Genomic DNA, 20,459 nt, shown 5'->3' with positions numbered 1-20,459 from the left:
GAAACAGCTAGGACTCACGGAGTCAGGGACTCTGTCCCTGACTCGGGCTATATGGAGTCTGCACTGTAGGTTTTTACAATATGAAGATTTTAATGCACAAAAAAATCGATAAATTTTAGGTTTGCAAAGTCAGGGGTCTAGAATTTTGATTTTTTTAAATACGAAAATATTTAGTTATACTTATTATTTTTATTTATTTCATATTTATTTCCTATTGGTAGAAAAAAACAAAATTCTAACCTCCTAACTTTGTAAACCTAAAAATTATCGATTTTTATGTGCATTAAAATCTTCATATTGTAAAAACCCCACGGAGATGAATAGGTTTCAAAATCGCCATTTAAATATATGGAAGAAGGGAAGGTTGAGACACAACAATTCCAACTAAAAACCCGTATACAATGCCACCTTAATCCCAAAAGCATGGTTGACGTGAATAAGAAATTTTCAAGAATGGGCGAACCAGGCAGTCGATATATCCTGCCCCGTACTCCAGGGCCTCCTCAGAATCTAGTCTTACATAACTCGGCGACTTCTTGCTGTTTAGTGCGCGTCCTGCCTCAATCCTATGGTCACACCTGTACAATTTTTCCCCTTCCTTGAAGACATGCTGGAACCGTGTAAGGTTGGGAAGTATCTTGTAGAATCTCGTTATTTGGACGGACCCACAATCTCCCGTTATTAAAGAGATACTCAAACCCTTGATTTGTGGGATTTCCAAAATTTTCCCATTTTTGTCACAGTCTGGGATAATATAATCCCAAAAATCGTTCTGGACCGAGGAACTAACCAGTATTTGGAGATGGGTTAAGAGTGGGATGGAAGTTTGAAGCTTATTTTCCTGTAATATTTTAAATCTTTTATCATTATGTAAAAATTAATTATGATGGGCCGTCCATAAATTATGTGAAATTATAAAAATTCAATTTTCAAAAAATTCTCGTTTTCAACGCTTTTAAAAATTCAGTAATGGCATGAAAGTATCAAACTTTTGAAATTTTTAAAAATGAATTTTAATAATTTCAGGGAAGTAATTCTGAGAAAAAATTGGGTTTAACTTTTGAAATCGGGTTAAAATTCTAAAAGCTACAGCGTTTTAAAAATCAGACTTTTGGCTGAAAATTTTTTTAAATTCCGCCACGGGCGTAAACATGCCCGTTCAGGAAACCGCAAAAATACGGGTCCACTTATTTTTGAGCGTGATTAGTCCGGTGGATATCGGCGATAACCACCTCACACCTCCTCATTGTTAGTTATAACTTACATAATTAATGGACGCCCCATTTGTTCTAGCGTTTCCAAAACTTTGGTTAGGGGCTGTCCATAAATTACATAACAGAAGAGGGGGGTCTAAAAAATCGCGATTTTTGCGTTACGCAATTTATGGACGGCCCCTTTTACGCTATTTCACAATTTCATTTCATTTTATGAACTTACCAAAAATATCTTCCGAAGAGAAAATTGATCCATCATGTCCAACACAAATCCTTCAATTTTACCCATCTCAATTCCCGTCACAAATTTTAATTTTAGGGATTTCAATCCCGGAAAATATTTCGGCAAGTCGATCTTTTGCTCGAAAAGGGTTTGTTCCTCTGAATTATGCCAGAGGAGGTCCAGCTCTTGTAAAGACGGGGCATGAAACCGTAACATGTCCCCAATTTTGTGCACGGTACGATGATCCTTTTGGTACATTCGGACCGTGAGGAATTTTAACGGTCGCGGGAATGCCGTTATTGAGTTGCACGCGTCCCCCGTGATAACATAGTCGTCTCGAATCCCCTGAAAATTCGGGCATGGGTATAGCTTCCTGGCAAGAGCTGCTAAACATTTAATTTCTTTTGTGAGGTCTTGCCCCATCCTAAAAAGTCCAGACCATCCGTCAAAGTCCAAAAATTTGAGGGAAGGAAATAACTCGATTAAGTGAGTGTACGATGCTTGTTGTAAGGATTTCACGCCGTCCGCCTAATTAAGTCACGGATAAAAATACTTACAATGGAAACTTTTTTCAAGCTACACCGGGATTGTCTAACGAGTTATATCAAAAAATCAAGCCAAAAATTAGGAATCACGTGGCGCTTGAATGGCCCCCTTGAAGAAAAATATTGGCGGCAAATTTTTTAGTAACTTTCTCTCCCTTTCCCTCGACGAGGTGAAAATCAAGGAGCTCGTGGGTACTTTGACCCCCAATATTTTTCTTCGAAGGGACCATTCAACGGAATGATTAGAGCCATGTGACTCCTAATTTTTGGCCTGATTTTTTGATCTAACTTGCTAAAAAATCCCGGTGTAGCTTGAAAAAAGGTTACATTAATTGTTCTAACTAGGTATACTATTTAGGTGGGTGTAGAGTCTAGCTATTTGACTACCTCGAAGAAAAGCAGGATAGATTACCTAGCTTTAGAGGTGAAATTTTTCATTGTAGCGTGACATTTTAACCACCCTGTATATTTAGTACTTACATCTTTCACTCCGTTCACCCTCAGTCCGAGCGTGGTTATTCCTGGAGGAATGTCACCCCTTTCAATAGCCTGGACTCCTTCGTCCGAGTAATTCACGAGGTCTAAACACAATCTTTTCAGATTTTGCATCTGGTTTAAAATACGGCCCAGGAATTTGGCGTCGTCTCCATCCCGTAGCATTACTTCCAGTCTCAACTCGGTCACCAAAATCCCAACGGATGGAGTAATTTTCAACGCTGAGGTCAACCTATGACCAAAGTCGGGGTCATTATGCTGCCCCTGTAGGGTCATAAATTAGCAACAAATTCTTAAAATTGTGCAGTGACTGTTCATTCATTCATTCATTATTCATTCTTTAATTCAAACATATTTTAAACTTATAACGAATTCCTTGTCACTCGTTACACCCACTTTTTAACCTGCGGTGCAACTTGACCTATCACGCAAAATTGTAACCGTCCATCCCTCTCTACCATCCAAGTTGCTAGTTTGTGGTTCGGAAGTCCCGAACCTGGTTCGGTTCAGAATTTTTTTAAATTGCTGGTTCGGTTCGGTTCGATTCGGGAATTTAAAAAAATTACTGGTTCGGTTCGGTTCGATTCAGGAATTTAAAAAAATTACTGGTTCGGTTCGGTTCGGGAATTTTTTTAAACTGCTGGTTCGGTCCAGTTCAGTTCGTTAATTTTTTAAAAATTGCTGGTTCGGATCGGGATTTTTTCTTAATTGACTAGTTCGTTCCGGGTCGGAAATGAAATTTAAAAAATTGCTGGTTCAGTTCGGTTCGGGAAATTTTTAAAAAATTGCTGATCCGGTTCGGGAATTTTTTTAAATTCGGTTCGGAACACTTTCTAGTTTGTGGTTCGGAAGTCCCTAGCCGAACCCGGAACGTGGTTCGGTTCGGGAATTTTTTAAAAATTATTTGTTCGTTTCGATTTCCTAAGCTAGCAAGTGTGCTACCTTCACATTTTGTATGTATATTCCTTTTAATAATTCATCCATTCTCCATTAAATGAATGACTGTGAACCTACATCGTATTCGTCACCGAGAGTTTCATAATTGTCTTCGTCCTCTGGACGGCAGTTGTACCACGGGGTGGGTAGTGGGGAGACGATGAAGATACAGGCAACACGATGGGTCACCAAAAATGAGAATATTTCGGCAATTTCTTGATCCCCATGACGCGTTTGGATATCGATAGCGATCCTGGGAAAGATACGCCCAGCTTCATACGCCCACTGGGCACAAACCAGGCGACATGTTTTTAAACAGTCCAGATTAAGGAAGGAGAGCACATGTCCCAGCAACTAATAAATTAGCAGAAAAAAAGTTATATTGAATTCTGGAAAAAGTCGGAAATTTTATATTCATGGATGTCCCGTTACAAGTGCAATTTCACTTGTAATTTGGCCTGTTTAAAAACATGTCGCCTGGTTTGTGGCCTGTCACCACGAATCTGGCCGTATGTTTCCCAGGATCGCTATCGATATCCAAACTTGTCATGGGGGTCAAGAAATTACCAAAATATTCTCATTTTTGGCGACCCATCGTGTTTCCTGCACCTTCATTAGAGGTGAGCCGGGTCTGAACTTTTCAAAACCGGCCCGCCCAATCCCGGAAAAATGAAGCCCGAGACCCGGTTATAAAATCGGTAACCCGGACCTGGCGGGTCCGGATCTTTTAAATTTTTGATCCAAACCCGACCCGGACCTGGGACCCTGAAAAAAAAACGGGTCTTGGGATTCGGACCCGTTGCGAGCACTGGTCTCAATATGCCTCAAACCATGTCCGGCTTTCCGGGCTTTCCTCTAACCTACTCTGTAAGTAAAAGTAGTTCTCTATATATGCTATGAACCTACGTCGTATTCGGCACGGAGAGTTTCATAATCGTCGTCGTCCTCTGGGCGGCAGTTGTACCACGGGGTGGGTAGTGGGGACACGATGAAGTTGCAGGAAACTCGATGGGTCGCCAAAAATGAGAATATTTCCGCAATTTCTTGACCCCCATGACGCGTTTGGATATCGATAGCGATCCTGGGAAACATACGGCCAGATTCGTACGCCCACTGGGCACAAACCATGCGACATGTTTTTAAACAGTCCAGATTAAGGAAGGAGAGTACATGCCCGAGCAACTAATAAATTCAGCAGAAAAAAGTTAATTAGTGTTATATTCATACCCAGGATGCATAAACTTTTTTGTTGTCCGTGGTTTCTCCTAAGGGGGTGATGCAAGGATTAATTTTTTTCAAAAAAATTAAAAGTTCGGGAATTGCATCTGATTTTGCTTTGAATTTGGTGGTTTCCATGGCAAAATCGCATGCAATTCCCGAACTCTTAATTTTTTTGAAAAAAATTCATCCTTGCATCACCCCCTTAGGAGAAACCACGGACAACAAAAAAGTTTATGCACCCTGATTCATACCTGTTAAAAAAACTTTTTTCATTCAGATTTCATTCAATTCAAAAATTGGAAGAACTATTCACTGATTATTTATTGCTTCAAAATTTCAAAATCATTTATTATTCATTTTTTCTTCATTCTATCTTAAATTCGTCTTATTAGTTGGATTTCTCAACATCCAAGTATTAAGCATAGAGTGAAACTGAATAATGAATAAGATTATTATTTATTAATTATTCATTCATTATTCATTCATGAATTTGTTGAATAATGAATGAATAATTTATTCATTCTATATTAAATAAACAAATGTTAACAGGTAGGGGTGGATACATCCAATCCATGCATTCGTTTATGCAACATCCTTTCCTTATGAGATTAATTAATTAGCAATTAATTTATTTGCAAGATTTCTGTGCCGTTTTCAAGAGATTTTTGTGTTTCGCAAATAAATTTAACGAGGAAAAGATACAGCGAACGAACGTTGGAGTCTGCAAATACGCTTATGATAAAATTGGACAATTCTTTCACCAACAACCGTGGGTCCCCATACCTGTTCAAAAAAAAAACTTTTTTTCATTCAAAGTTCAGTCATCCCGATTTCTGAGTGAAGATTTTCATTCACACTCACTCATTTCTTTTCACTTCGTCTGACTTCATTTCTCACTTCGCCCCGTGTATTAAGCATAAGGTGAGAAATGAAATAAGTGAGAAATCCTTTCATTCACAGTCATTCATCTGAAATGACGGAATCTTTCACTCATTTTCATTCAAATCGCAGGAAATTCATTTTCATTAACTATAATTCTCCATTATAATTAGTCACATGAAATGAATGAAAGTGAACAGGTATGGTTACAGGCACCTAAAATACTCACCGACTGCCGACCAACCGCACGGGGAAAGAATACACGGGAAATAAATGAATTACAGATTAATGGATTAAACCAACCTGATGATTAAACATGACTTTATGTTCCGGGATCACGATTTGATTAGTTTGAGGGCTTGCCATTGCATGAGATTTATACTTGGATAATTGAAAATAATTGGATATTAACACTTTCACCAGTAGGCACTTTCACTTTGCTCCTGGAAATTAATTTGTATGAAATTATTGCGAAGAAAATGATCGGGAGAAAGTTCAATTTAGTAAAAATGATATGAATTATCTCGAGATTCGGACTGGCAGCTGAATTGGATCGATATCTGTAAGTTTTCCGGGCAGTAAAATACGATCAGAAATATTCCGGGAATAAATTCACTACGTGCGTAGATGCGTGATAGAAATACTGTTTATGCGTATCTATGCGACTTCTCTGGAATTTCGGGTAATCGACATGTGCATAAATGTCGCTAAAATTTATTTACTCATACATATTTAACCACCTTATTTAACTCATAAAATTCAACGGGGGCGACATCTTTTCCCCCGCGGAAGGGATGACATTTCATGGCGGTGGGATGGCAAAGAGATAGATTTTACCAAGAAAAATGAAAATTTTCGCAGGAAAATTGGTCACCTTGTCACCTAGTGCAGATTAACAAATGAATGTCATCCGATCCTCGAAGAATATGGAAGTGATGTCCGGTTGGCAAAGGAGGAAATAATAAAATGCAATAAAATATTTGCATATGCACGCGGTGGTGGTGGTGGTGTGATCAAATGCATGCAGGTTCGTCTGTTGCATGAAAATGTTTAAGAATTTGAACCAGCAAATAAAAATTGCTAAATAATTTAATTTTATATGATCCCAAGTTGGAGACTCATTAGTCGAAAATTTGATGATGAGTGGAATAAAAAATCATATACATATGAGACTTTTTGACGCTGTATGTATATGTAGTGAAGTACGTACACTTTGGGAGGTTAAACCACTAACAATGGAGGTATTCCAACGTAATTTTGAGCAAATTAGTATCAAATAAATCACAAATTTTATTAGTGTGAAATTTGCGAAAGACCCGATCTCCCAATGGGAGAACGTTTGGCAGAGATATTTGCATCAGAAGAGGAAAAATCGCGCAGTAAATTTGGAAAGTGTAAAGTTTGTCGACTTTAAGGCGCGCTTTCTCCTCTTCGGATGCAAACATCTCTGCCAACCGTACCCATTGGGAGATCGTGTCTTTCACAAATTTCACACTAATTAAATTTGCAATCGATTGACACTAATTTCGTCAAAATCGGAGAGCATATGCTGAGTGACGCCCATTCTAAATATACAATTCGACATTGCAAAAGGATATGTTTTGTCTTGGGCAAATTAATAAATATGCAAATCCTATTTGATCCGGACATGATGAAGAAAATGAATACGGACATGATTTAAATATTTTGATCAGCAAATTGATACAATTTCGGACCACACAATCTGCCAATTTTTTGCTGTGCAAATGACTTTTGCAAACGACTGTATGCACCTGAAACTGTAATTTTAGCATTTACTGGGCTATTATTTAGTACTTTATTACCACATTTTTCATACAATTTCTTAATTTAACCAGGGAGTGAATAAATAGACAATTTTTTCAACTTTGAAAAATTAACACTACTCAGAAAAACAATTAAGTAGTTAATTAATTAAGATTTTGGGGTGGGAGTGGACGAATTATTTGCGAGGGCGGACTGCAACCAGTTCCAGATGTGACCTCCTTCCGACCTTCTCGCCGATGAGCAGGCCGTCCTGCGACAGTCGACGTACCCCGAGCGACCTGGGCGCGGTCGGGCGCTGCAGAAACTGTCGGAAACCACAGTGTCGCCAGACACGCATTCCACTATGACTTCTTGAATTCCTTTAATGCAGAAAAAATAATTAGTTAGAATTGAATATTATGGTAATTTTGTTATTCCTGTAGGAAAATCGACGTGTGCAAAAGATTGTTAAGGGACAAAGGTGTTTCTGTGACCTTAATTTTGACCATGTTGCCAGCATGGAGGATTTGTGAAATATGTTTTAAAAAATCGTACAAGTCTTCACCTTCAGTTTTATATATGTTTCACAAATCCTCCATGTTGGCATCGATGTGAAAATCCCATCCGAAGGGGGTGGGTTTTAACAAAATATGCAGTACTCAAACCTAAAAATACCAAATTATGGTAACTATATTAACATATTTGAATTTTATTTTATTATCGTGATGATAAAATTAGCCCGAGCCAGGACTTTTGGAACTGTCGTGTCCGTCATTCTGTCTGTCTGTCTGTATATCGGGTTTATGATAACTCTCGTTAACCTTATCCTATCGACTTGAAATTTGGTACACATGTAGTATGGAGCAAATAATGAGTTCAGTTCGAAGATGAGCAAATCGGTTAACTGGTTGACCGGTGTGGGTCGTCTGGATGGGTCGGGTATTATTGACCAAAATTTCAAAATTGTCATAGAAAGCTGAAATTTGGCACAGAGATTACTAATCGCTCCTAAAAGAAGAACAATGATTGAGATTGGATAACTTTTTGTCTGGAGGGACCCGAGGGGGTGACCCATACCGATTTAATAAAATCGCCATATCGAGTTGAAATTTGATAGAGAGGTTGCTCTTTCCCATGAAAGAGTATGCAATTAAAAGTAAGCAGAGTGACCCATAGGGTGACCTCTTTCTAAAAGTTGATAGACCGATATTCGAGACATTGGTCATATGCACGTGTACAAGGGTGTACAATACCTGTGTCCATAGTCCGCAATTTGTTCGTGATTTGGTCATGCTTTCACAGGTTCATGATTTCATGATTTCAGCATGTTAATCACCATAACAATTATAAAATCGGAATAAAAATATTTTTTGAAAATTATTATGGAGTGTGGATGCGAGAAACCATCCAATCATGACGAAATCATGAACAAATCACGGACTATGGACACAGCTTGTAATGACCGAATTACTATTTGAATCACCCAGTAGGGTCACCCCCACTGGTTTTCTAAAACGGTCGTAGAAGACTGGCAGGCATGATCCTGAAGGGATATACCAGGATAATAAATATTAGGTAAATTTCAAGAATTTTTTTGCCGTGGGGACCTAACAGGGAGACCCATATATACTGGTTTTAAAAATTGTTATTTTCAGCTAAAAAAATTTTAGCCTTCATATCATAGCCATTTTTAAAATTACGTCTGCGTACGACATACAAGTTTGGATGTTCAAGGTTTTAAAGAAGCGAGCCCCACGGGTCCTGGTAGTAAAGGGGGCAGATTTGTAATTACTTCAAAAATTTAGAAGCGGACTCTGTCCCCAACTAGAACTAAATGATCTGCACTATAGGTTTTTTTATAATTAATATTACTGATAAATACCATATGACAGACGTGAGGTTTTAAAATTAGGAGAAATATGACTAGATCGGCTCGGGCTATGTCAGGTTCGCACTTTTTGAGTTAAAATTAAATGGTTACAAATCTGCTCGTGGCAACAAAAAAATGGGTGGTGCAGGGCCCAGGAAAATTGCTTATCCCTTAATAATCAAGGGGAAATTTTTGTGCAGAATTTTGCAGGAAAAGTAAGCCGCAAATTTTATTTTACTTTGCGGAAAAATTGGGAATGAAGCTCAAACATGGAACATCAATTTATAGATCATAATTATTCCATATTTTACGAAACGACGTCACCCGTTGCAAATTCTATGCGAGACATGCAAATTTTGTCAAATCCTTTGTTCAATTTCTGCAATAAAAGGCAACTATCGGGGGACAATGGGCCAACTAATTTGGAGAAAAATTGGTCAAATATCTTGCCAAATAAATTCTGCAAAATGGACCCTGTTGAAAAATCCTTTACATTTTTGCACAAAAATTTATATACACTAAATTGCTCCCAAGTTTTTTAGCCTTCTGCAGAAAACATGCCAATTTGGTTCTGCATAAAATGTGCCAAGTTTTCATACACATTTCGATTTTCATACGCGTTAAATATCTCGTTTTTATTTTAAATTACCATTCCCACACGATACCGAACAATCCGACACGATTTTCCTCCACTCGTAATAACTCCCTTCGATTGGAATATTACTCTCTAATAAATTATTGTCGAAATCGATAATTTTCCCAGTTTTGCTTCCTCTCAAAACCTCCTCGGAACTGTCGCCGAGTTGGACATGATCCAAATTCAGGCTGCGACCCCGCATCCCCACCGCGTCGCCACCACCACCCGATCTGCCCTTGTGCTCCACACTTTGACCCGATCTCGACCGAAACTGCGAGTCCGGCGCCCTTGAATTTGCATATCGTGACCATGAATTCGCGATTGGATTCGCACTTCGAAAAGATTTTGGAGAATAGTAATCTCGCGAATAAGTTTGTGTCAGGATGGGTCTCGTGAAATCGAGTGGGACAGAGTTGGACCGGCGAATTGCGGATGTGATGGAGGGAAAGTTTCCTGAAAAAAAGATAAATAAATTGAATTTGGAAACATGGTTTCGGGTGCAAGTAAAAGTAACCAGTGACAAGAAATAAGGGGAAGAAAGTGGTTTCTTGCTGGTAAATATTTTAACCTGGGAGAAATGCAAGGTGCAAGAAACTACGCCCGCCGCTATAAATTCTTCATCCTGCGCGTGGCTAGATGGCGCATATTTCTTGCACTTTCTCCCAGTTTCGTGCACCTCGCATTTCTTGCACGGCTTGCTTTCCACTGCAAGAAATGTGGCAAACTTGTATGCAACTAAATACTGCAAGGTAACCACCTGCACGAAATAAGGGGGAGAAAGTGGTTTCTTGCAGGTAAATAGTTTGATCTGCAAGAAATGCAATACTTACAATGCGATGGTGTGAAGTGTAACCCTCCGATTTGGCTGAAATTTTTAAATTAGGTGGTCCAAGCCAATACAACTAATGTTTCTTCAGGCAGTTTGTGCGATTGTGAGAGTTACTCAAAATATTTGAGGTCAAAGTTCAAAAAACGGCGACTTTTTTCAGGCGGAGACTTCCATTCTCTTCCCCTCGCTTTGATTTTATTCAGGCGTCTCGCTCACGCATACGCCTTCATGCACAAGCACAAGCTTTGATGCAAAATAATAAAAATAAACATTATTAATTACATCTTAAAAAGCAATTAATACGCATTATACATAATTTAATTCATAATTAAATAAGTGAGATTTTTACTTATTTCTAGTACAAATTTACATAAAAGTTAATTTATAAATTCGCCAACGGCAAATAAACATGGAAAAACTTAACTTGCTTTCCATTTCGAAAGCGTTGGTTATTCTAATATCCAATTATATATTAATATTTTAAATGCTCCTGTGTTTGTTCCAATGATTCGATATTGTTGGTACTCGAGCGGATTATGGGGTGATGACGAAAAGCACGAGTTTAAAAATGTAAGCGAAGTTTGTTTTAGAGAAAAAAATATTAGTTGCGAACTGAATTGTGGCAATCCCACATTCATCAAATTCAGCTGGTGCAGTTTATCGTATTGTTTTGTGGACTTTTATGAAAATAATCATATGGTCACATGTGGAATGAATAATTAATATTTTTCTATAAAAAATTAAACTTAAAATTGTTGAAATGAATTATTTTTCGGAGTGAAAATCAAAGCGAGGGAAAGAGAATGGAAGTGGAGTTTTCTCGCTCCGCCTGAAAAAAGTCGGCCGTTTTTTGAACTTTGACCTCAAATATTTTGAGTAACTCTCACAATCGCACAAACTGCCTGAAGAAACGTTTGTTGTATTGTCTTGGACCACCTAATTTTAAAATTTCAGCCAAATCGGAGGGTTACACTTCACACCATCGCATTGTTAGTACGACACGTGGCTAGATGGCACTTATTTCTTGCATTTTCTCCCAGTTTCTGGCACCTCGGATTTCTTGCTTTTCAGTGCAGAGAAGAAATGTAGGAAACCCGCAATACTGGAAAATGGGTAATTATGTTCAACTTGAAAATTCACACATTCTTTATCAGCCTTATGTATGTGACTTAATATTTCAAAAATTAATTAGGGGTGAGTTTTGCAATATTTTTAAACCTGAATTTCAATGGACTGTGGAACAACCATCAATCCGGTCTTAATTTTAATGTTCAGATATTGCAAAAATTCTAAAATCGGCGTACAAATCCATCAAATTTTCTAAATCAGAACAACCACATTTTCCGATTTGGTATCATATGCGCATATTTCTAACAGTTTCTTGCACCTAGAATTTATTGCATTTCTTGCTTTGCAGTGCAAAAAATTTAGCAAATTAGCATGAAACGAGACACTGTTTGGAAATCTTAAAGATTGATTTGTTAAGTTCTAACTTGCGCCAATGTTGTACATACTTTAACTATGGCGCAAGTTAGAAACATGGAAATTTTACATACCCGTTTGCTGTGAAAATTTATGGACTAGGTCCCTCAAACTGGACTCGTCCATGGTGGAGGGGACCCTTAAGGGCTCCATGATATTGTAGGACGTCGTCTGTCTTTTGCTCCTGGGTTGAAATAAGGTTTCTATTTTTCCTATTAATTTATTCGTGATGCGGTAAACGGGGGTGTCATCGGTGCCGAAATCGACGCATTTTCCGGTAATACAGAATCTACATAATTATTAGTAATTTGCATATTAATATGTATCATATTTATCTACAGGGTTTCACGTTTTCATCAAAGGGCGGATATGCATTTACCAAAATCGATGAAATGTAGGAATACGTAGGAAAAAAACGCAAAATTTTTACAAAATTCCCACAAACAAATATAAAAAATAAAAAATTTCGAAAAAAATACTTATGAATTTAATACTCTGGATTATTTGTGATCCAATTTCTTTGTTAAAAAAAATTTGCCCCACATGGTTGAAATATTTACGAAATATGTATATGCATTTTTGCAAAAAATATATGCAAAAGATTTACGAAGTTTTCAAATAATAGCGGAAATATTTCTGAAAATTTCTGAAAATCGGGAAATATGTGAAAATATGTAAAAAATTTTTGAAATTTTTGGGATCTATGCGAGTAGTTAGTCAACCCACCCACAAAGTTGGACCGTCGGTCGTGTCATCAAGTGATAAATTTGAAAATAAATACATATCCGCCCTCTGCTTATCATACGTACGCTTTCTTATCCGGCTCTCCACGCGAGCAGTCCGTCCCCGCCGGAAACCAGCCGTCTTCTCCGTTGACCATGTAAAATCTGTAGGGAATTGAGACGTCTTGACACCCTATGCGACATGGACGGTCCTTATCGTCCTTCGTGGGAGAAAGCTGCATCCCTATGCCGGATAAGCCTTGAATCTTTTCGGCATATTTTGAACACACTTTTGTCGCGTACTAAATAATTATAATGAAATTAGTTAATTGAAGTAATTAATTAATTAAGCTTGATTCAATTAATTAATTAAATGAATTTCGTTACCTCGAATGGAGTTTGTAACCGGGTGCAGCCGTTTCGTAAAATCTGGAATAATTTATAGTTAAATTGGAACTTAAATTTAGATATTTTCGACTTCGTACGTCAATTTTAATTAATTGAAATTCGATGAAATTTAAATTAATTGGTGTAATTATTTAATTAATTAATTTAAATTCAATTAAATTTAAATTAATTCGTGTCATTAATTAATTTAATTTAGTTAATTTTAATCCAACAAATCTGGATTAATTTGAGGTTAAATTAATACACGGATTTAAATCTCTTGCTACCTCATACTTCAATTTTACAGAGCGTGAATCAAGATACAAAACTCACTTTTGTTTTTGAGATAACAAGTGTTAGAGACATCTGGGATTACTGAAATTTGTATGTACCGTACCCAGATAGTCAGGGAACAGTTTGCAAAATAACTCTTAGTTCTGTGCATCAACATGCCCCCACTCCCCCCCACGGAGTGCGAGGTAGCCGTAAAAGAGTTTTCCAATGATGAATTGTACCATAAAAAATTGTTAAGAAACTGGCGAAATTGAATTCAATGCCAGTTGAAGCCATAAGTCCAGTGTATTAAATGACACTAGCATAAAGAAGCAGGGATCATTGGCTGGAGTTCCACCTCCACCAAAGTGGTGTCCAAGATCAGCTAGGATCGAGGATGTGTTGTACTATATCGCAAATTTCATCAATAAGGAAAATCCGTCATGACAGAAAAGTATCCAAAATGTTGGGGATGAGTCAGGCAATAGTTTTTAGGGTCAGTCACTCTGACCTAAATAGATTAAAGCGGAGGAGGACCATGTGTACGCCCCCACGCATTCTTACATCATGTTTTTCAAAGCAACTTCGCGATAACTGAATGAAAACTTAATTTCCAGAAATAAATTTTGTACTGAAATTACTCTTGACGAGTCGCATGACATTATTCAGATAGATTATTTTTGATTTTGGTACTTTAAGCAGAGATTTTCAAGCGGACTGCTCGGGCGCTGAGTGGGTTTTGGAAAACTTTTCAAAACGAGTGGAACAAAATCACTCCAAAAAAGTGTCAAAGGTGATAATAGTGTGGAAAAAGCGACTGCACCTCGTTAGACAAACTAATGGGCTACACATTGAAGCAATTTACAAAATTCACAAACGAAAAATGAAGCTGTAGAAAAATAAACTAAAGTGAGTTTTGTATCTTGATTCACCCTCTGTAGTTGATTTAAATTTTTAGAAAATCAAATTTGCTTTAAAATATTAGTTAATGTAATTAACTAATTTAATTTATTTAATTTCAATCCAAAAAATCTAAAATAATTGCCAATTAAATTAGTTAATGCATGAGTTTAGATCTTTTGACTTCGGATCCCAATTTTAATTAATGCAATTAATTAGGTTTAATATGATATAATTTAAATACTAATTAAAAATGCCGTTTTTTTGACTTCGTATCCCAATTTTAATCAATGTAATTACTAAATTTTAATTTAATTTAAATCCAAATTAAAAATACCGTTGTCTTATCCGGTTTACAAAGTTTGACCGAAAGTGCCAACCCGGTACAGGAATCGGCCCCAGAATCTGACCCCGATGAGCATCTTCGTTTAACCAATTCCAACCCTTTGGCGGGTGCTAGGCAGGGAAGTTTGCATTCGCTGTGCGACTCCCAGTCCGTCCAGCCGGCAGTTTTTCCGATCCGAAGGCTCGGAAATTTCCCCCCGGATTCGGAATCCAAAGAGGACGACGTGTACCAGGAGGACTGCGGGGTCACTTCGTTCGACGCGGTGAAGGAACATTCCTCGTCGGACAGGGCGTAAAAGGAGTACGGATTGCAGGCAAAGTCCTAAAGATGTCGGAAACTTGAATGAATTTTGGATTTCATAAAATTTTGGATTTTATGAGCGGAGGGCGGATATGTATTTACGAAAATTCGCTGAAATATGTTTGTAATATTTGTAAAATATTTATGAAACGAGAAAAAACAAAAAATATACATATATATAAATTTTAGAAAAAATTACGTTTCTGAATTTAATGTGCTGAATATTTTGTGGTCGATTTTTTTTGTAACAAATTTTGTTTCACGTCGTTGAAATATTTATAAAATAGATTTACGAATTGTTGAAAATAATATGTAAAAAATTTATGAATTTGCAAATAATCTCGGAAATATTGATATGTATGAAAACCTAGAAATATGTTAAAATAAAAATTTTGAAATTTTAGTGATTTTAGGAAACACACCCACAAAGTTTGACCGTCGATCATCAAATAAAAAACTTGACAATAAATACATAGCCGCCCTCTGTTTATAAAATTTTTAAATTTTCAACCCCCACTTTATTTACCTGACATTTTCCTGCCACGCAGTATCTTTGCGCTTTACTTTGGGAGATAAGTTGGCACCCAGTTCCATCCGGAAAGCTCCACCCTCTACTTCGCGGAACGCCGTTGTCTAATGTTTCGCACCACACGGAACACGCTCGCTCGGCTAAAATAGTACATTTTTTTGAGTAAATTTAATTACATTTCAGTGGCCGCGGAAGCATTCGTAGGGACAGAGGGACAATGTCCCCACGGTTATTGGATGTCCCCATAATCTACGCCCATGTTATTCTGGATATAGATTATCCACATGTTTATGTAAATTATGTGTGCTTACAAAAATGTATTTATTTGCGAGATTTCTGCGTCGATTTAGAGATTTACGTATTTCGCGAATACTTATAACGATGAAAAGATTTCGAGACGTTCTAGTATTACTGACTATGCGATGATACCAGCCGTCTCGCTCCGATTTTTGATGAAACTTTGATAATTATGTAGCCTTAGGTAAATAATTTAACACATATTTCGGGATTTTTTATAATGCTCGTTTAAACAAAGTTATGATGGTATAAGTGGCCGAAAATTCGCATTTTTCTCCCTCAAAAACAAAAAAAAATGAAAAACTTCACGAGAAAAATGGGAATTTTCGGCCACTTATACGCCCACTGGGCGTACTCACGACAACTTCTTATTTCGCATCGCAACTCATTTAGCAAACTTGCGAAGATCAAAATATTTGTGTCGTGAGGGGATTCGCAAAATATGACTTCGCAAAACTCTCTTATTTCGCAAATCTACAGAAAAACACCTATTTTGGTATTGTTTCCATGGATTTCTGCAATTTCTCTTGCAGAATTACTTTGCGAAATAAGGACATGCTCAATTGCTGGGTAAATTTGCGAAAAAAAAATCCCATGATTTTCCAGCAATTTTTTTGCGAAATCTCGCATATCTCGCAAAACTTCGCAAGTTATGTTGCTATGCTCAATTTGCGAGATATGCGAGATATGCGAAGGTTGACGTGAGTACGCTCAAATGTATTATTCAGGCCTGTTGCAAATATTTTTTTTTCATTTAAAACTATTAAAAATTCAAAAATTGGAACAATTATGCACTTAAAATTTATGAAAAATGCATTCATGTAAAAACTTTGAAAATATTATTTACCTTCATTAAATAATTAATGAATAATTATTTACTCATTTTGTATCGAATAAATGAATGTGAACAGGTATAACTTCTACCCCAAGATAACCACCAGACCACCCCCAGATAACCATAGCATATTTAATTTTCTGAATTTAACTTGTTTTAAATTTTCACGTCATTCGAAACTTAACTTTCTTTTCGAAAAATAACTTTCACTTCCGTTGCAGAAAGCCAGAGCACTTTCAGATCTTTTTCTCCGTATTTGCATACTCCAATACAACACAGTTTTGGATCTTTTTCTCATTATAATTATTCGCAACGTATGTAAATCTCTAAATCGGCGCAGAAATATCGTAAATTAATAAATTTCTGTCACCACACATAATTTTCGTAAACATGCGGATAATCTATCCAGAATAACATGGGCGTAGATTATGGGGACATTGAATAATTGTGGGGACATTGTCCCTCTGTCCCTACGAACGCTTCCGCGGCCACTGAAATGTCCTAGTCAATGCTCTGCCTGTGAACGTATGTATGTAATCAGTGACGGCGGAAGCGGTGGGGACATTAACATTATAGGATGGGGGAGGGAGGGGTTTATATAAGATGGGTGGGTATCAGTGGCCGCGGAAGGGTGGGGAAAGAGGGACAGTGTCCCCACGGTTGTTCGATGTGCGCATCATCTCCCCTTCTTATATATACCCCTGCCTCCCCTATCCTACAATTTTAATGTCCCCAGATGTCCCCACGGCTTCCGCGGCCACTGGGAGAAGTCTGGCTATTCAAATGTATGAACATGATGCAGTGGCCGCGGAAATGTGCCAATGTCCCTACGGTTGTTCGGTGTCCCCATCATCTGACCATCTTATACAAACCCCTTCCCTCCCCCATCCCATTCCCTCCCCTATAATGTTAATGTCCCCACGGCTTCCGCGGCCACTGATTATAATGAAGAATTTTAATTGTACTTACCGTCATTCGTGCTCATCATAAATCCAGCCCCGGTTAACTCATTGTCCGCCGTCGCGGCTCGGTTACACACGTCGTTCGCGTATTGACTAATCGTTGTCCGTGCCACGTTGGCAGAGCAGATTTTGGACACCTTGAAGTCAATGTAAATAGGTTAATTAAGAAATATTTAATTGGAGTAATTAAACAGTTTGGAGATTAAGATTAATTACTTTTGAATTTGAGCAAGTTTTGTATCTCCTGTCCGGACCGGAACATTGTCTGCCACCATTTTCGGGTCTGGAAGAAAATTAAAATTGTGTCGTAATTTTTACGCATTTTTCATAAAAAATTTAGAAAAAGTCCAAATTGATTCCTAATTTTGCATGTTCTGCGTGTCTGCAAAATTTCAAATCGATTGGACAAGTTTTACGATAGACAGACAGACAACCAGGACGGGTATATTAGCCCTGACTCAGACACGAGTTGGCCATAATTTTTCTAATTTTTGCCAGAAATTGTTATTAAAATGTTTAGTACGGAATGGGCAAATCATTGAGATCTGCATATACTTAAATTGCAAATCCTACCGTATTCTTAACGGCATCTAAATCTAGCAAAATTTAAAAATTTCAATAAATTCCTAAATTTGAGAGATTTCCGAGTAGTTAAAAAGGACTTGATTTTGCCAATTTTTTTACTCGTTGCTTTCAGAAATGTAGAAAATCTATATACAATACCAAACTACCATTTGGAAATCTAAACGTATTCCTAATGGCGTTAAAATTTGCGAAAATTTTAAATTTCAAGTTTTTGAATTTTCTAATTTAAAAGGACACGATTTGGACACATTTTTGTTAATTTTTGTCTGAAATTTTCATTAACATTACTTGCACTGATCCATAATTTTTTCCAAATCTATATACTAATCTACATGCTATTTGGAAATCTACCGTATTCCTAATGGCGTTTAAAATCTACCAAATTCTACAAATTTCAATAAATTCACAAGTTTGAAAAATTTCTGAATTTTCTAAGTAAAAATAACCCGCTTTGGACAATTTTTTTCCTCCCTTTTGCCAAACTTTAAAACAATCTATATATACTAACCTCTCATTTATAAATATTGTCTTATTCCTTATGGCGTAAAAATCTACCAAACTTTCAAAATTTTAATAAAGTCACAAATTCGAGATATTTCTGAATTTTCCAGTTTTCTAACTGGACACGACATTGGACAAACTTTTCTCATTTTTGCAAAAAATTAAAAAAAAATCTATACATACTACACTGTCATTTGGAAATCTTCCGAAAGGCGTCGAAATCTACCAAAATTTAAAAATTTCAATTAAATTTGAGACATTTCTGAATTTTATAGTTATAGATGACTCGATTTTGGCAATTTTTGTCAGCAATTGTAGAAAATCTATATGCCATTTTGAAATCCTGACCAGTGGCGTCCAAAATTTGGACTCCAAATCTATCAAAATTTAAAAATTTCAATGTCATAAGTTTGCACATGTTCTGAATTTTCTAATTTAAAAGGACACGATTTGGACACATTTTTTGTAATCTTTCTCAGAAATTTATTGTATTAACATTATTTGCACTACTGCCATCAATTTTCCAAATCTATATACTAAACTAACATTTACGAATCCTACACTATATTCCTAATGGCGTCCAAATCTACCAAAATTTAAATTTCTGAAAATCCTATACAAATTTATTAAATAACAAAGAGACATTTTCAATTGGACAAGTTTTACGAGGGTAATCGATCGATAGGCAGAAAGATAACCATGAAAGATAAGTACTTCATCTAGCAATAAAGGACACGACTAATGGACAAAATTTTTGCTCATTTTTGCACGAAATTGTGGCCAACATCAAAGATCTACATACCTATGTTAAAACTGATATTTGCAAATCTTACCATATTCCTAATGGCGTCCAAATCTACAAAAATTTAAATTTCCGAAAATCCAGCTAATCCACTTAAGTAAATATCTACAAACTTCTGGCATTGTTGTTGTGCACAAGTTTTACAAGTGTAATAATCGATAGACAGACAGACAATCATGACGGGATCATAAGCCCTGACTCGGACACAATTTTGATTGGACAAAATTCTTGCTCAATTTTTGCCACAAACTTTCTCGAGTACCAATGGCCAAACCCTACAAATTTGCATATACTAAACTGCCATTTGCAAATCCTACCATATTCCTATTGGGGTCCAAGTCTACCAAATTTTAATAAGTGTAATAAATTCACAAAAAATTTGAATTTCTGAAAATTCCGCAAGTCAATTTCTTTTAAAAGGTCTTCTCTTTCTGACAAAGAGACGTTATCGACTAGACAAATTTTACAAGCGTATTCGATGGACAGACTGACGGACATCCATGACAGGTACATAAGTACTGAATCGGAGGACACGATTTGCACAAAATTTTTGCCCAGAAATTTATATTAACCTTGTGCCAAATATCGCCACATCCAAAATCTACATATGCTAAACTGGTATTTGCAAATCCTACCAAATCCCAAATGGCGTCCAAATCTACCAAAATTTAAATTTCTGAAAAAAGTCCTCAAGTCTACAAGATGCTTCTCTTTCTTACAAATACCCATTGCAGATGGGAAAGTAAGTGTTATGAACGTAATCGATAGACAGACAGACAGACAATCATGACGGGTACCTAAGTACAGAATCGGGTCAAACGGTTCTCATTTTTGCAAGAAAGTGTTATTGTGCCCAACATCGTTTAAATCTACATAAAATAAACTGTTATTCGCAAATACTGCCGTATTTCTAGTGGCGTCCAAA

The 20,459-nt window shown here is 36.8% G+C and overlaps 2 protein-coding genes across 3 annotated transcripts in view; both read right to left on the bottom strand.

Annotated features, from left to right (window-relative positions):
• Positions 1-284: 284 nt before the first annotated feature.
• On the bottom strand, positions 285-6,074 carry LOC118436652. Of its 2 annotated transcripts, none has more exons than XM_035855162.1 (5): positions 5,817-6,074; positions 4,320-4,595; positions 2,463-2,741; positions 1,438-1,965; positions 285-841 (listed from the first exon to the last, which is right to left on the bottom strand). In XM_035855162.1, the coding sequence occupies exons 1-5, from the start codon at positions 5,877-5,879 to the stop codon at positions 410-412; spliced, it is 1,578 nt and encodes a 525-aa protein (XP_035711055.1). In that variant the 5' UTR covers positions 5,880-6,074; the 3' UTR covers positions 285-409. The 2 variants fall into 2 exon arrangements, with proteins under 2 accessions (XP_035711055.1, XP_035711056.1); XM_035855163.1 differs by lacking the exon at positions 4,320-4,595 and adding an exon at positions 3,492-3,767.
• Positions 6,075-7,305: 1,231 nt separating this feature from the next.
• LOC110854039 overlaps positions 7,306-20,459 on the bottom strand; it is a 36,574-nt gene continuing 23,420 nt past the window's right edge. Inside the window, exons 11-19 of the mRNA XM_022102435.2 lie at positions 17,863-17,929; positions 17,654-17,783; positions 15,550-15,692; positions 14,715-15,044; positions 13,205-13,246; positions 12,905-13,119; positions 12,170-12,384; positions 9,797-10,237; positions 7,306-7,657 (exon numbers count right to left, since the gene is read on the bottom strand). Coding sequence (XP_021958127.2) covers positions 7,446-7,657; positions 9,797-10,237; positions 12,170-12,384; positions 12,905-13,119; positions 13,205-13,246; positions 14,715-15,044; positions 15,550-15,692; positions 17,654-17,783; positions 17,863-17,929 — 1,795 coding nt within the window. The 3' untranslated portion in view covers positions 7,306-7,445. The remainder of the gene's footprint in view (positions 7,658-9,796; positions 10,238-12,169; positions 12,385-12,904; positions 13,120-13,204; positions 13,247-14,714; positions 15,045-15,549; positions 15,693-17,653; positions 17,784-17,862; positions 17,930-20,459) is intronic.

Source organism: Folsomia candida, unplaced genomic scaffold, assembly GCF_002217175.1.
Source record: "Folsomia candida strain VU population unplaced genomic scaffold, ASM221717v1 Fcan01_Sc009, whole genome shotgun sequence".
Taxonomy (NCBI): Eukaryota; Metazoa; Arthropoda; class Collembola; order Entomobryomorpha; family Isotomidae; genus Folsomia; species Folsomia candida.
The sequence above is the reverse complement of the archived record's forward strand: the minus strand, read 5'-3'. Positions and strand labels throughout refer to the sequence as shown.

Bases quoted from the DNA above. Each gene is read 5' to 3' on its own strand.
- LOC118436652 (XM_035855162.1), bottom strand. From the start codon at position 5,879: ATGGCAAGCCCTCAAACTAATCAAATCGTGATCCCGGAACATAAAGTC. The intron at 4,596-5,816 runs GTTGGTTTAATC...TGAATTTATTAG, and splicing joins AAGTCATGTTTAATCATCAG to TTGCTCGGGCATGTACTCTC. The intron at 1,966-2,462 runs GTAAGTACTAAA...TGACTTAATTAG, and splicing joins GGGTGAACGGAGTGAAAGAT to GCGGACGGCGTGAAATCCTT.